The sequence below is a fragment of the Astatotilapia calliptera genome, chromosome 18 (assembly GCF_964374335.1).
Source record: "Astatotilapia calliptera chromosome 18, fAstCal68.1, whole genome shotgun sequence".
Classification (NCBI taxonomy): domain Eukaryota; kingdom Metazoa; phylum Chordata; class Actinopteri; order Cichliformes; family Cichlidae; genus Astatotilapia; species Astatotilapia calliptera.
Genome location: NC_137439.1, coordinates 1722585 through 1737450, shown reverse-complemented (window position 1 = coordinate 1737450; position 14866 = coordinate 1722585). Strand labels below are relative to the sequence as shown.

The following is a 14866-nucleotide window of genomic DNA, read 5'->3' as shown; positions in this document are numbered from 1 at the left end:
GAGGCTGAGGTGCTTTAGTCAAAGAAATATTTTATTTTGGCAGCAGCGAGGTGTGAATGTAACCACAGCTTCAAATGAGTTCAGAAGCAGAGCGGTGACGTGGACACGAACACAGCGAAACAAACAAACAGCTGAAAACGGTCAAACTCACGTTTCCTTACATCCTCTTTGGAGAGTGACACTGATGACTGTAATTAAACCTCTGTCCTGATCTGTAAACACACATTTGTGCTCATAAATCACACACACACACCTAAAATGCCATCACAGATTACATGTAGAAGAAGTGAGTGCAACAGAAAAGGCAGATTAATTAAAAAAATACAAATTTTCAGCTACATGATACAAAAAAAGTGACTGAAAGCAACGAATCCTTTAAACACACACACACACACACACACACACACACACACACACACACACACACACACACACACACACACACACACACACACACACACACACACACACACACACACACACACACACACACGCCTGACCGCGTGTAGAAATCGTACGTGTCCCGGGGATGCCTTCTGTACAGAGCGAATAGAAATGGCCGGACGTGGGAGACGATGATCCCCGCTGCAGCGATGTTTTATTTTTTTCATATAGATATTTGATCTTTTTTTAACTTCTTTCTTTTGTTTTTCTTTTTTTGCAAACACGTTCACAACAGATTATAATCTACCAAGTGATAAACACTCATGCCAGAACCAAACTGTCTAAGCATGCAGTCTAAGAACGGGAGCAAACGAGGAGGAAGGATGCTGAACACTGCTGCCGCCGAGGACATCATCTTCATCACTGCAGAGCTTAAGCTTGGCTACAGCCTGATGGTTACCTGCAGTATGTGCCGAGCTCTGGTTCCTGGTGCATCTACGTGTGGAAGAGAGAGCCGGATTATGTGGCAGCAGCGTCGCGGTGTTACATTTTTGCAGAAGAGCTGCAGGAAACGACGGGCCTCATGCAAGAACGCCACAGACTGTAAATAAAGATGGACACAATGAAGCATAACGCCACCTGCTGGTGCTGCTGAGTCATCACGCTCGGACACTTGGTGTGAGCTCTTTCTAACTTTAGTTTTGAATGACGACTGAAGCTTCTAGACCCTTTCGCCCTGCGCTGCTCCGACCCTGGAGCTCCTTCCTCGGACACCGTGCGAGTGTGACGCCTGGGAAAAGCCTGGGAAGGATTTGGGGTTGGTGTTTCACAGCTTACTGGAAACACGGGTCAGTGTTAGCTACTGTAGCTGCACCGTGCACAGACTGAGCCTGGTGCTCTGGGTCCTTAAAGTATTTCTGGTGTGTGTGGAGAAAAGCAGTTTAGAGCCGGAGGTGGTGGCGAGACTTCCTGCACGCCATCATTACACATTTAGGTCATCCAACAAGAAGGTTTTGAACTGGAGTCAGCAACTAGTGGCCGTTACATGGTACTGCAACCTGAGTGACCCACGCACTGATCCAGCCTAGAGGTTTTGACTGGTCCACGTGGTCTAAGGAAATAAGGAGTGTCGATTCAGGGAGGCTCTGATCTTACCGCTGCAGCTCTCCGTCATCTTCAGTCAGCCGGAGGCGCTTCTTGGTTGAAGTGTGGTTAAAGGTGGAACCTGGTGGAACATCAGGTGTTTGGTGACGGGGTTAATTGTGCCGAAATCTTTAACAGCTCAAACAAATTCATGGGGATCATCCTGCTCTGCTGCAGCTGTCTGTCTCTTTCAGTGGACCATATTTCAGATTGGGACTAAGCATCTGTGGATGTGTAAGCCGGGCCGGCATCCTGAGCTCATGAATGGTTCTTGCATGAAGCCCCGCCCAGCACGATCCTGCGCACACTGAGCATGCCCGACTGTGTCATGCATTCGCAGACCTTAATAAAGAACGAGAAAGAGAAAACACCGCCGTCGCCGCCACAGCCCTGAGGAGTTACCTCTGTGCATCGTCCCCAAGACCTCCCAAAATACCCCCCTCCCCCTCCCCTGATGTAAAGTCACATGACACAGACAGAAGGAGGAGCACTAACGCTCCTGTTGGAAAGCAACAGCTCAAAGAAGAGTATATGTTTGACACAGAAGACAGACAAGTTTTCGATTGAGGAGGAGGAGGGCTCGTGTTTTAAATAGATGATGGTAGTAGGTAGGACCCCCCCTCCCCCTCCTCCTCCAGTCTCCCTGTTTTCATGCGGGCAGGTTGTTGTCGTCTCTATCCCGAGGCGTTGATGTACAGCTGACTCTGCAGGATGTAGTCGATGACGGGCTGACTCAGGTAGTCCACAACATGGCCGTCGCCATGCTGCAGCGCCAGTCTGTGGGCGGAGAAACAGACGGCGTAAAGGTCACGCTTTCAACAGTTTGGATCCAGAGTGAATTCATTTTAATGAACCTCTTTGAATGTTAAAACTTTGAAAACCATGAAACTGAAACGTGGACGCTGGTGCGAAAGCGTTTTCTAAATATCTGAGTTCCCACCTGCTCTTGGTGGAGCTGACGATGGCCATCGCGTGGCTTATCGCGTCCTTCACCACGATGATGTTGTCCTGAAACAGAACAGAAATGAGCTGAGACGCTGGAGGATGTTTCTCTGGGTCAAAGGTCATGTGATCTGGAGGTGAGCTCTGACCTTGAACTTGCGCAGAACGGAGGAGTGATTAATGATCCTCTCTGTGTCGGCGCCATCACGAGGAACCACCACGATCCCAAAATCTCCCACAATCACCTCCATCTGAAAGCAGAGGAAGACGAGCTTCAGGCTGAGATCGGTTTGAACGACGGGACGACGACTTCAGCTTCATCAGAGCAAAAGAAAAGCTGACTGAGCTGCTCTCTTTATGTCCTGTTCTGATGGCTGATGCTCATCTCCAGTTAACATGAATCTAAATCCTGTGAGCTGCTCTAAACTCTCCGTTTTGTTCCACTGTTGGCTACGTATGATGTCACAGAGAGGGTTTGTCCTTACATGGTCACCTCAGGCACACAGACTTGAAACCTTCTGTTTGTGAGGGATTAGCCAACCAGAAGAAGGATGGCTCAAAGGGGGAGGAGCTTAAAAAGCACATTTCAGACAGAGCATGAACTGAGGGGCTGCGTTGAGGCCCAGTATAAGACACAGTAGGATTATTTTAAACTGTAAATCATGTAAAGCTGCTCTAGAAGAATCCAAGAATAACACGTTAATGTGATGGAATCACCTGAATGATCTGATAAAATAAGACATTTCTGTCAGTTTAAGCGTTCACATGAGGAAGGTTACCGTTTCCTCGCCGCTTCAATCACAGCTGATGACTTCGCTTCAGCAGTTCTGGTCTCTCCGGTGGACGATCAAGTCACATTACTTCAGATTTATTTGATTTTTGGCGTTTCCATCGCGTTTTTATCTCAGACTGAAAATGTGAGTAAAAACAGGTGGATGGAAACACACCTGCAGTCAAATAAATTCCTCCTAGCTCTGACACACACACCAGGTGAGTGAACCACTGACGCTTTCTTTGACAAGCGGTCGATCGATCGCCTCCTGTTCACTTCACCTCGGTTGTTGACGCAGGAAAGTTTGCTGCAACTTTTCAGTCCTCGCGAGTTTATAACGAACGTTAAAACTGGATCACAGCGTTTATGAGTCTTCATTTAGTGAGACTCATTTCTCCATGAAAACACAGAAAGTGACGTTTCTGCAAAACCTGAAGCTGCCTTTAGTGATGTCAGCAGCAGCACTCTCACCCCACCGGCATCATAAATCAGCCGTCTGTGCAGCTCAGGCCCGTCACGCCTTGAAACACTGCTATCAGGAAAACTGCAGCCAATCAGAACGGGACCATTCTGTGTCCTCCAGTTCGAAAGACTTCAAAATAAAAGTAACTAGCCTCATGTGTGAAGTGTTACGGTTTCACTGAAGTCGTACAAACAGACCGACACGAGGTGTCCCCGTTTATCTTCCATAGAAACGTTTCTTAAAGTCTTTCTGTTTCTCCAAATAAACATTCGACAGGAAGTGAGAAATCTGGATTTCTTGTTATTGCTCAGGCTGTTTAGTAACTTTACATCTTCTAATGCAGCCGAAGGCTGAAGAGACAGCGCGGACACTTCCAGCCGGCCTCTAAAAACACCTCGCTGCGTTTCTGGTGAATTTCACTGCATAAATCTCATTTATGGATCGTCTGCTCTGCGTGCAGTGCCGCTTTGGAGAGAATAATGCTGGAAAATTTTCCCTTGTCAACAACATTCATCGTTACAGCCGAGTCCTGGGATTAAACTGTATATTGAAAATGGACATAGCCCCTGAAGTCCACTTTTGAAGCCTTGAGTTAAGCTTCTGAGAGCTTTAGCTGTGAAAGCTGCTCTCCGGGTTACTGCCTGCATTACTTTGATGGAGACATTATTTCCAAAATGAACATCAAATAGTTTTCGAGGCACCGGCTTCACTTCGCACACCCAAAAGCTACGTCCATCTTTTATATCCAGCCTACAGTTTGGGAAAAGAGCTGAGGAGCTGGGCTACATGTGAGTGGGGCGGGGCTACATGTAAGTGGGAGGGGCTATGGTATGCTTACATCACTGTCCTTCCACAGGCCAGGGATGCAGAAGGACTCCAGGAGATCACTGCCACACAGGAGCAAGATGCGCAACTCTACAGACGGCAAACAGGCAGGAGGAAAGAGACACGCCCTCAGTAAACATCATGTTTACCGGATCCAAACAAACAAACACAGCAGGAAGGAAAACTGGAGGACACGACACACGAGTCCGCTCAGGTCCACACACTGAAGACCCCACTCACCGATCTCCTCGTATCTCATCGCAGTCCCCAGGTTGGCGTTTTCATCTGACACAGAGAGACAAACACATGTGATTACACGGCGGTGAAGCAAAACACGGGCACACGCAGGCTCCTCGTGATAGTGCCGCCTTGTCTTCAGACAGCTCTTACTGACACACTGAGCTGTGAAGTGGAACCAAATGTTTTGTGACGCCGCTCATACAAAAACCCCAATTTGAATTTAGCTGATTGACACTTTAAGGGCCTCTCGTTCTGCACCTCTGGACTTCTGCCACACCTGCTAGTTCTGACCAATCAGGCATCACCTTCTGTTCCACTGATCATCACAGGTGAGAAGAGCTGAGTCTGCAGATCTCACCATGCAGCACGCTCATCAGGTATCAGGTCAGGAGCATCAGGAGGAGCATGTTTCATCCTTTACTTCTTCTTCTTCTTTCAGGCGCTCCCTCCAGGGCTCACTACAGTGGATCTCCTCACATCCTCCTCGGTCACACAGACCTTCTCTACCTTCATCAATCTTATTTGAGGTCTTCCTCTTTTTCCTCCAGCCTGGCAGCTCCATCTATGTCCCCGCTCTGCACATGTCAATGTTTGGTTTCTCCCCCCACTAGAAAACGTGCAGGCTTAATGCAGTCACATGAGCAGACTGCGCCGCGGCACGCTTGAAGAGGTGAGGGTGGCACCTGTGCTGTGAGCTTATCTACACCCGAGCACAAACTCCAAGGCTTCCTCAATTTGAAAATCGCTTTGTTAAGTAATTAGCACAAAGTTCACATCACCATTTCCAAAAAAATCCCCCAACTGAGGTTCAAACACTAAAAACAGCAGCTGTGCTGGAGGAAGTCCAGAGCAGCACGAGGAGGGAATCGTCCAGATCAGCTGTGTTTTTGTTGCTTTTATAGAGAAATAGCAAAACTTTATGTTAGACAGTAATGAGAAAGAAAGAAAGAATGAACAGCACAGAAGAACATATTCATGTATCCACATAAAAACACTTGTTTATTGGTTATTTTCATTATGTGTGAATGTTGTGGTCGTGTGTGTAAAGTCAAGACATCAAATTCTGATTGCTTCTCCATCTCGTCCTCGATCCGAACTGGCATTTATAAGGGATCGAGCTTTTATTTTGTAACTTCAGCTTTTATTTTGTAATGTTCTTATTTGTAAATTCTTACCAACGAAGGTGAAGCGTTCGATGTGCGGGCGCGCGCAGCAGATTTTGCCCAAACTCTCGCTGATCTTCCCCCACAGCTTGACTGAGAGGCAGAGAGGACGTTTAGAGCCCAGCACCACACATCAGCTCATTAACACTCATTAAGAACCTGAAATATGACTCACTGGCTGTGGGCGTGTGGTTCATGTTGTTGTTGTTCTGGTAGATGGGCGTGGTCTGGTTCTGTGGCTGACCAATCACAGGAGTGGTTGACGGCGTGTTGACGTTGGATAGAATGCAGCCGGTGACTCTCTGAGGACGCAAACATCGTTAGAAACTCTTCTGTAACTTCATCTCGGAGTTGTTACAGGTGCTTTCTGTAACTCTTTCCCCAGCAGGGGGCAGCATTTCACTAGTGGGAATGTTTGTTGCTGTTGAGCCTCATTTCAGTGACGGGTGTAGAGCAGTTTAGAGCAGTTTTTTGTCACCTTCTGATGATGCTTTTTCATTTTGGAAGGTTTGAAATAATATTGAATACAGAAATTTAAAATACGCGTCTTTAAACTTTGAATTGATCCTGAGACCTTTAGCAGCTCAACCAGTTAAAGTGAGACCAAAGAAGAGTCATGGAAATGAGTCAACAAAGGGCTCGACGATGTCTTTCCAGCCGCTGTTACTACAATGACCGATTCTAATGGAAATGAAAAGACTGAGGGGCGTTGCAGATACACAGAGTCAGAAACGCCCACCTTCATCAGGTCGCGGTGATGCTCCAGCACGCTGCAGGTGGTCTGCCAGGTGTCCTGGTAACACTCCCAGGGGTCCACCCTTCACCAAACAAACAGGTAAAGAATGATGAGGACACAAATGCTAGTTTCAGTCTCAGCTGCCAATAAAACGTCCTGCAGATGTTTCACATTAAGAGCCTGCGGGGAACGACGGGGTTCTTTACAATCGTCTGGTTTTGACCAGTGTTTCACGGCTTCTCTCTGGACACGAATCACCTGTGGCTTCACTCAAATTCAGCAACCTGAACCTAGTGTCCTGTTCTCAGTTTCAGCCACCCAAACCCCAAACCTCGTGGGCGTTACTTGTTGTTACAGTGACCTCACAGCAGCCATATTATCGTTCAGATAAATGCATTAAAAAGGCTCCAACAGCACAAACACGGTTATGTGGACATTACAGGAGCACTTCATGTTCCGGCTCTGGCCACTGAGCACCAGCACAGCTGCTTTGTCTCTCTGAGGGGACATTTGTTCACTTCTTCTGTGGTTTTATTTGACGTTGGCTGTTTTTTCAACAAAAACGTGAAAACCACCGAGCTGATGACAGCATATAATAAACAATAAACACAAAGTGTTGATATCAGGGTTATTTCTATTAAATAATAATAATAACTCTCATGTTTCTACCTGCATGACGTCCACAACTCTGCAACTTATCTACCAAAAGTTTTGCTGCTTTTATGATTTACGGCCCCAAAATAAACAAATAAACAACGAGCCACATACTGGCATTTCAGAGCTTTTAATGTGAAACTCCTTGCAGGAAGTCCTGTCTCTAACATGGCTCAAACGTGTTTATTTCCAGAGTAAAAGCCTCTAAAGGGGGTAGAGTCTCACCTGATCCAGTCAGAGCTCTGCACGGCCAGCTGACACATGGTGAGGCGATGTCTGCTGGACACGAGACCCTGCAGACACAGAGCAGCGCCGTCAGCCACGTTTAAAAAACATGAAAAACAAGCATGAAAGGAAACTCATCCTAAACTCACTGAGAAGATGTTAAAAGTGAGCTTTTCCTTCCTGTTGCCAAAGCTCCTGCTCACAGTGGCCCATCTGCTTGTTGGGCTTTTCTGAGATTCCTCTGTGTTACTGTGGGATCTTTACCTGACAGTGTAAACTGTTGTGATTTGGCGCTGTATAAATCAAACTAAATTGAATTAAACAGAGTCCTGTAGTTCATGTGCACTATTCACATCTTTAACCAGCAAATTAGGTTGAATTTAAGTCCTTCTCTTCTTCTTCATGTCCTCCTTCACTACATCCATGAAGCTCCTCTGCGGTCTTCCTCTTTTCCTGCTGCCTGGCAGCTTTGTCTGATATATCCACCCTCCCTCCTGCACGTGTGCAAACCAGGCTCTGTGACTCTGATCCCGCCCATGCTGCTGACTCCCAGTGAACATCTGAACCATTCAGCTCGGCCTCCACAGTCTCCAAACCATCACAGCAGGTCTCACTGCCATCTTGTAAACATTCCCTTTCACCCCTGACACTCGTCCTCCACCCACTCCACCCTGCCTCGGACGGTTCAGCTCAGGTGTTTAATTAAACTCAGAACTAATATCCAGGTAACAGAAAGATGAGTTTTCCAACCAAAATAAGATCTAGATCAAAACAAATCTTCAGCTCTGACTGATTATCCTCGTTAGATTTGAGATTCATCCATCGATCAGGCTCTTATCTTTTCTTAAGCCACAGTTTTCTGTGTCGTCTCATGTGTTTCACCCCTGCGAGGTCCTCCTCCCACCAAAAGGATTAAAAAACTTCAAAGTAATTAAGAGTCTTTCTGGTAGCTCATTAAAGAAAATGTGTGCCGTTCAGAGGGGATGGTGGGAAATCCAGATCAATGAAATATGAAAGCAGGAGTCGTTTGGATAAAACAGACGGAGAGCAGGTGGGAAATGTTCTGCTTTCACGGTGGCTCTAAAGCCGGCCACGTCGCGTTTTCCACCTGTGAATAAAGCCTGACGCACTGCTTTCTGAGGACAGAGAGGTTTGTGAGTCATCGGGCCTGACACACTAATAAGATGAGCGATGTGAATAATCTCCATCGTTAACAATCCATCATTGGGATCGTTCAGCTGCAGGTGACGATGCTGGAAAACAAACATAACTGGAACGAACAGCAAAGTGGATGAAACTGGATTTCTGTAGCATCTATTATTCATGTTGTGTGTTTCTGTAGAGGCAGAGCAAAAGTAGGACGAGACCTTCATTAATTCCTGCAGGAAGCAGAGTGGAAAGCTGCAGCTGCAGACAGCGTGATCTGTGCTCGACTCTAACATACGAAACACAGTCTGCACTCTGCAGGAGGATGAAGCCGCATGTTAAAGGCATCTGTCCGCAATACTAACAATAACCAAGATGTAACATCTGTTTTTCAACCTTATTACCATTCGTGCGGAGCAGAAATTGTTTGGTTCTAACTGGATGATTTATATTTCTGCGCATGCCTGGCTGGCCTCATTCCAATCTGGTCCTCCTGGCGTTCTGTTTCACAGCACTGCGTACGTGTTACCGTCATTTTCAACGTGCAGTTTTATTTACTGAGGTTGGTTGCACTTCTGGGAAAAACTGTACCTAGATTTCAAGATTTAAATTATTTATTGCAGAAAAGTCCAATGATCACAAACTGTATATAAATGATGGAAGTAGCCACGTCACAAGGACATTTTCTTGTTTGTTGGTTTTTAAGCTTCACGTCAACATTTTGGCCATTTATGTTGTTTTTATGGTGCCAGCAGTGACGGGTTATTAGCTAATGCTAGTTAGCAAGCTACATCCAAGCACAGGATTTCACTGTGCACCCAAACTGCAGCTTAGCCGTCTTGATAGGTCTGTGAGTACAACAACCTCACAGCAGCCAACGGCACAAACGCCGTCCAGAGCGCCATTTCAGAGGCTACAGTTGGCTCAGATGAAGCCTAGCATAGCCTAGCAGCAGCTACAGCCGCCCGTGTCACCATCCACCTGTTAGTCAAAGAGGCCACGCCCCTAACAATGCAAACATGTGTTTTTGGTTAATTCTAGCTGAAGGAGCTATACGGGTTTTATCCTGAACAGGGCTGAACTCTCACGATGTTGACTTGAATCATTTTTGTCACTTTTCAGAAAAACTCCTCCTCATCATCAGCGACCTTCATCAACTAATAACGCCAGCCTATAAGGAAAACACAGCTCTGCACTGAAGCTACCACACAACACTGCAACAACAACGTGAACAGACAAGTCCTGCATCATTGTATCTGGTTTATGCATAGAAACAATGAGGCATGAGGTCAAACTGAGAATTACAAAATGATCCTTTATCATCTTCATGAAGGAAAGTTTAGAAAAACAGAACGAACTGCCACCGACCCCATGAAACGATTCAAGGCTCACTCACAGCTTTCCCGTAGGAGTCGTGCACCGGTGAGATGATCCCTCCGATCACAATGAAGCGTCCCGTTTTGTGCAGATATTCTCTGGCTTTTTCTGCAAACAAAGGAACAAACATAAAAAGATTTTTTTTAATGTTTTATTGTCCAAGATTTTGTCAGCCATGGTTCAATGTTTGCAGCAGGTTGGTTTACTTACAAACAAATACCAAATCTATGGCAAAGTTACGCTGAGCTAAGCCTAAAAACAGGGATGGAGAAACATTCAAGTTAAATAAAAACTACAAAAAATGAAGTGAATTGAAGTTGGTGGTTTGATGAGATCTTTACATGACGTGAGTTCAGTGTCCGTGCTGTAATACCAGCGCTGAATCCCTTCATCATAATTAGCTCCAAAGTTATAAAACACTAAACCTAGCTTAATCTAATTGAACCTAGCCTAGCGCCCTCTGTGCTTCCTGCTTCTACCTGGGTGAAGCAGTGAGTGGCTGCACCTGAAGGGTGGATGTGGTGAAGAGTATAAAGCCGGCTCTCTCAGGCCGTTCAGCCTCTCTGGGCAGCTTCCACTGGTCTGTTGGGTTATTTAGGTTTTTGCACACTTTTTAACACACTGCATACATTAAACAGCATCCATCACTGACACTTTCACACTGCTACACGCTTCGCTACATAAACAGAGGGACTGGATTCAGTTTGTCTGTTGCCAGTTTGAGTCACAGTCAAAGCAATAAAAATGAAAGTGAAACAAAAGAAGTCACTCTGGAAAACACCTGAGACTAAACTGAAATGAAAACAAGAAAACAAAAATGAATCGAATAAACAAACAAACTAAAATAAAACACAAAAACTAGAAAAACTCTTTAACGACGGTCAGCGGGGGCACAGCTGGGTTTAGTTCCTTTGCTTGTTACATTCAAGCCCCAAGTCCAAATCATTTTTTCCTGTTTTTCTGTCCCACTTTAGGTTCTTGAAATATTTTGGCTGTGGTCTCTGCAGCGACTCACGGCCGTATCAAACTGAACACACAGGCGTCTCCACTGGAGCTCCAAGCTAACAAAAGAAAAAGGTGGATAATATAATGAGAGATGGAGGACAGAAGAGCCTACATCTTCACCGAGTGTAGAAGGAGCCTCGTTTATCCTCTAAGAACATCATTTTTTCACAGAGAGCTGCTTCCATGTTTGAACCCACACATCAAGAAAGATGTGCAGTCGCAGGCCGAGAGCAGAGACGATGGCACGACGTTTCTCAGCCCAGTCGTGAAGCCTTTAACTTTTATTTACTTGAAGCGTCTTCAGGATCAAAGATCATTAACTTCCTTTTGTTTAATCAATGAGGATAAAACCTTTAGAAAGCTCAACAGTAAAGACTCATCGCTTTCTATCCAGCTGTATTTGCTCCACACTGTCAAAAGCTTACATTTGTATTTGTATCTGATTAAAACAAAGGCGTGGGAACCACGTTAGAGTTTATGTGACCCTCTGATCCAGAACTCGTCGCCTGTCCCATCAGGGGGTGACAGCTGTTAATGAAGAATCAGCCTCAACAAGCAAACTGTGAGCGGATGAAAAAGAAGCTCTGACCACATGAAGGCAGAAAACTTCAGATTAAAGAGTTTCAGAGTTCAGACATTCAGCGGGAGGAAGAACAACAAGCAGGACGTGGAGAAGAGTTCAGCAAGAAAACAGGAAGTCCACGAAACAAGGAGAGAGAAGCAAAGCCAGGCGCTGAAGAACAGGAAACAGGAAACAGAAGCAACAGGAACAGAAGAAAATCTTTTCTCATTTTAATGTTTTATTGTTTAAAGTTTGAACATTTTAACAGTGTGATCGTGAATATGCCTCAAACTCAGTGTGCAGTAACACAAACTAACAGCCTTCTTATAGATTTATATTTTAAATGTCATTTTGTGGGACGTAGTTGTGTGTAAATGGTGGGTGTCATATTTAAAGATCTCTTCGGTTCACAGTGATACAGAAACGTTCGCATCACATTTGCAGGACATCGTTTCAGGTTTTTTCCACATTTAGTTTTAATTCGGTGCCACAAACCTGGTTTTAGGTGACCTACATACACAGGGACACAAGTTCACCAGCAGGGAACTGCGTTTGGAGAAGAGCTGAGTTCACAATGACTTGATGTTTGTTTTAATGGATAAATTGCAGTTCAGAAGGATTTAAAGGACAAACAGCGATGACTCTTATCGATCTTTGCACTTCAAAGAGATCGTTGCTCGTTGAAAGGTCACGTGACACAGCCCAGTGAATGACATCAGCTGAACGTTAAACTCTGTTACGTTTTTCCATCTCTGTGAATTATTCATCTTCCAGAAATGAATCACGAGAATGTCTCCAGCTGAGAACAGACCGTTTCTGTTTGTGCCTCCTGATATTACAGTAAACCTGTTTATTAATTTGACTGTATTCGTGACGCGGTTCTTCGTGGGAGACTGATCGCTGACCGTCGTGTTTTCCGCTGTGACGCGATGAAAGGCCTCTGAACGTCCAGCAGAACAGTCACACTAACAGTCGCATCATTGATCCTGCAGTCGTTTTGATTCTATGATGAAAACATGTTCTGACCACACTCCGACCTGTAACCTCCGCTAACGCGCAGGGAAAGGCGGCCGAGCAAGGCACTAACACCCCCGGTCTGCTCCCCGCACGCTGACGGCCTCCTTACACCAGTGTGCGTGTTTTTGTCACGGTTTGGCTCGGAGGGTTGAGGGGCAGCTCCGTGTTTTTCCTGAACGTGGGCCCGGGCTGCTCCGTACTGCGTTTGTTTGAGTCGTCGGGATTTTACCGGAGCCGTCGCCCGTTTCAGCACCACCCTCCCGGACAGCGGCCGGAGTCCGGCTCGGAGCTTTAGCGCGGATATTCAGCACCGGGGTTCCGGTGATCTTTATCCCCAAACACACCCAGACCTGCCACCACCCCATCCCCCACCTCCTTACCGAACATATGGATGTGTCCTTTGGTGATGGGGTTGAAGCTGCCGCAGGACAGCAGGATGACGTGGGTCTTCGTGCTCTCCGTCATGGTTCTCCTCGCTCTTCTTTAGTCCCGGTCCCGGTCTTGGTCCCGGTCCTGTCGGTTCTGTGGAGCTCGCCTATAGAGGAGCAGCCGCAGCAGAGAGAGAGGGAGGGGGAGAGGAGGAGAGGGGGGGAGGGAGGGATGGGGAGATAGAGAGAGGGAGGGAGGGGGAGAAAAGGGAGGGAGGGAGGGAGGGAGAGAGAGAGAGACGGGGCGGGGGGGGGGGGGGGGGGGCTGCGGCAGCGTCAGTGCGTTACAGACACCGCACCGCGTTCAGGGCACGCGCGCGGCGCGCGGGCTCAGTCGTTCCCTTAACGACCAGCAGCGCATCAGTCTGACCGGAGCCCTGACCGTCTACTGCGCATGCTCAGGAAGGGTCAAATTCCTTTGTCCTTGTTATCGTCCCACGTTCAGGATCTTTGGTCCAAACCAGCGACGGACAAACGAAGCTTTGAATCGTAATTAAAAACAGTTCATTGCTATTTTAAACACAGGCCTCTGGTGACACCTGGTGGACAAACATATGAAGAGCAGCTTGAATCTGCCTCAGTGTGACTCTGTTCTCTCTGCCCACTGTTATGTCTATTTTTGTAATAAATCATTTTGATGATTAAACCTTCCTTCGTTAAACGTGTGTCATGGTTCTCCTTTCGCTGGTGACTTCTTGTTACTACTAACACCAGGCTGGGAGTATGTCTGTGCTGTGAGGTCCCTGCTTCCACGTCATTATGCAATTAACCAGCGGACACATATGTTTATATAAAATACACTAAAACTTCTATAACTGTGCATTTCTTTTGTGCATTTTACACCTGGGAGCAGAATTGCTGATGAACTGGTTTTTATTTAGGAACAGGCAGAGCGTCTGGCTCCATGTCTCTGATCACTGATTCACTATCTCTCGCACAGAATCACCAAAACACAGCAAAACCCCACCAATGACTCACTTCCTTACAAACCATTAAATCAGGCACTGAAGCAGCCACGTGCTGAATGTCACTGATCACGTGACTCTGTTCAGATGAACCACGCCTCGGCCATGTTTCTGAAGCAGCGCTTTGATGTTTTTAAACTTCAGCTTCAAACATTTATTTATCAACACGTTCAGTTCCAAATATTAAAAACATTGTTTTTAACACTCAGAGTTCAGACCTGAATGGGCTGAAACAAAAGTTTTTCCACAGCAGTCCAGAAAATTCTGAATACCTCAGCTGGAAATCCCAGAAATGCTTCCCATCAGGAGAGGACCAGAACATCTGTGCTGGGAGGAAGTGTCTGTGAGGCAGCTCTTTATTTTAAGCCCCTCAGGTGACATGTTCTCTGGATGAGAAGCCTGTGTGTCTGTGTGTGTGTGTGTGTGTGTGTGGGCTGAGGCCAAACCTGTTTGTGGAACTGTGTCCACATCTGAGAGAAAATCCACCCACGGACTCATCAGGTGTTTGCTCCTCCTTCCACTCCTGGTTTTTCTTGGACTGTCATAACATAGTGCATTATGGGACATAAAGTGGTCGCCATGGTGGCCTGCTGCATTATAAACTGTCACAACCGCACACTTGACCAGAAGGGGACCCTCAGGGAAATGACGTCAGGTTTTTCCAGTTTCCCATGTGGAAGCAGCAACAGGGACCCGAGATCTCTGAGCTCACGAGGAGGTGGCGTACGGCCTGGGTGGAGCTGTGAGGTGGAGAAGCCTCACCTTCAGAGACATCTTCATAAACACGTTGGTGCGCTCGCAGCACTTTCACGCCGGTGA

At 46.5% G+C, this 14866-nt stretch overlaps 1 protein-coding gene across 1 annotated transcript; it reads right to left on the bottom strand.

Annotated features, from left to right (window-relative positions):
- Positions 1 to 10: 10 nt before the first annotated feature.
- nmnat2 (nicotinamide nucleotide adenylyltransferase 2) lies at positions 11 to 13371 on the bottom strand. The gene is made up of 11 exons (XM_026149343.2): positions 13035 to 13371; positions 10090 to 10178; positions 7548 to 7615; positions 6672 to 6750; positions 6108 to 6234; positions 5945 to 6025; positions 4770 to 4814; positions 4543 to 4619; positions 2619 to 2720; positions 2468 to 2535; positions 11 to 2304 (listed from the first exon to the last, which is right to left on the bottom strand). The coding sequence occupies exons 1-11, from the start codon at positions 13117 to 13119 to the stop codon at positions 2202 to 2204; spliced, it is 924 nt and encodes a 307-aa protein (XP_026005128.2). The 5' UTR covers positions 13120 to 13371; the 3' UTR covers positions 11 to 2201.
- Between the last annotated feature and the right edge of the window lie 1495 nt (positions 13372 to 14866).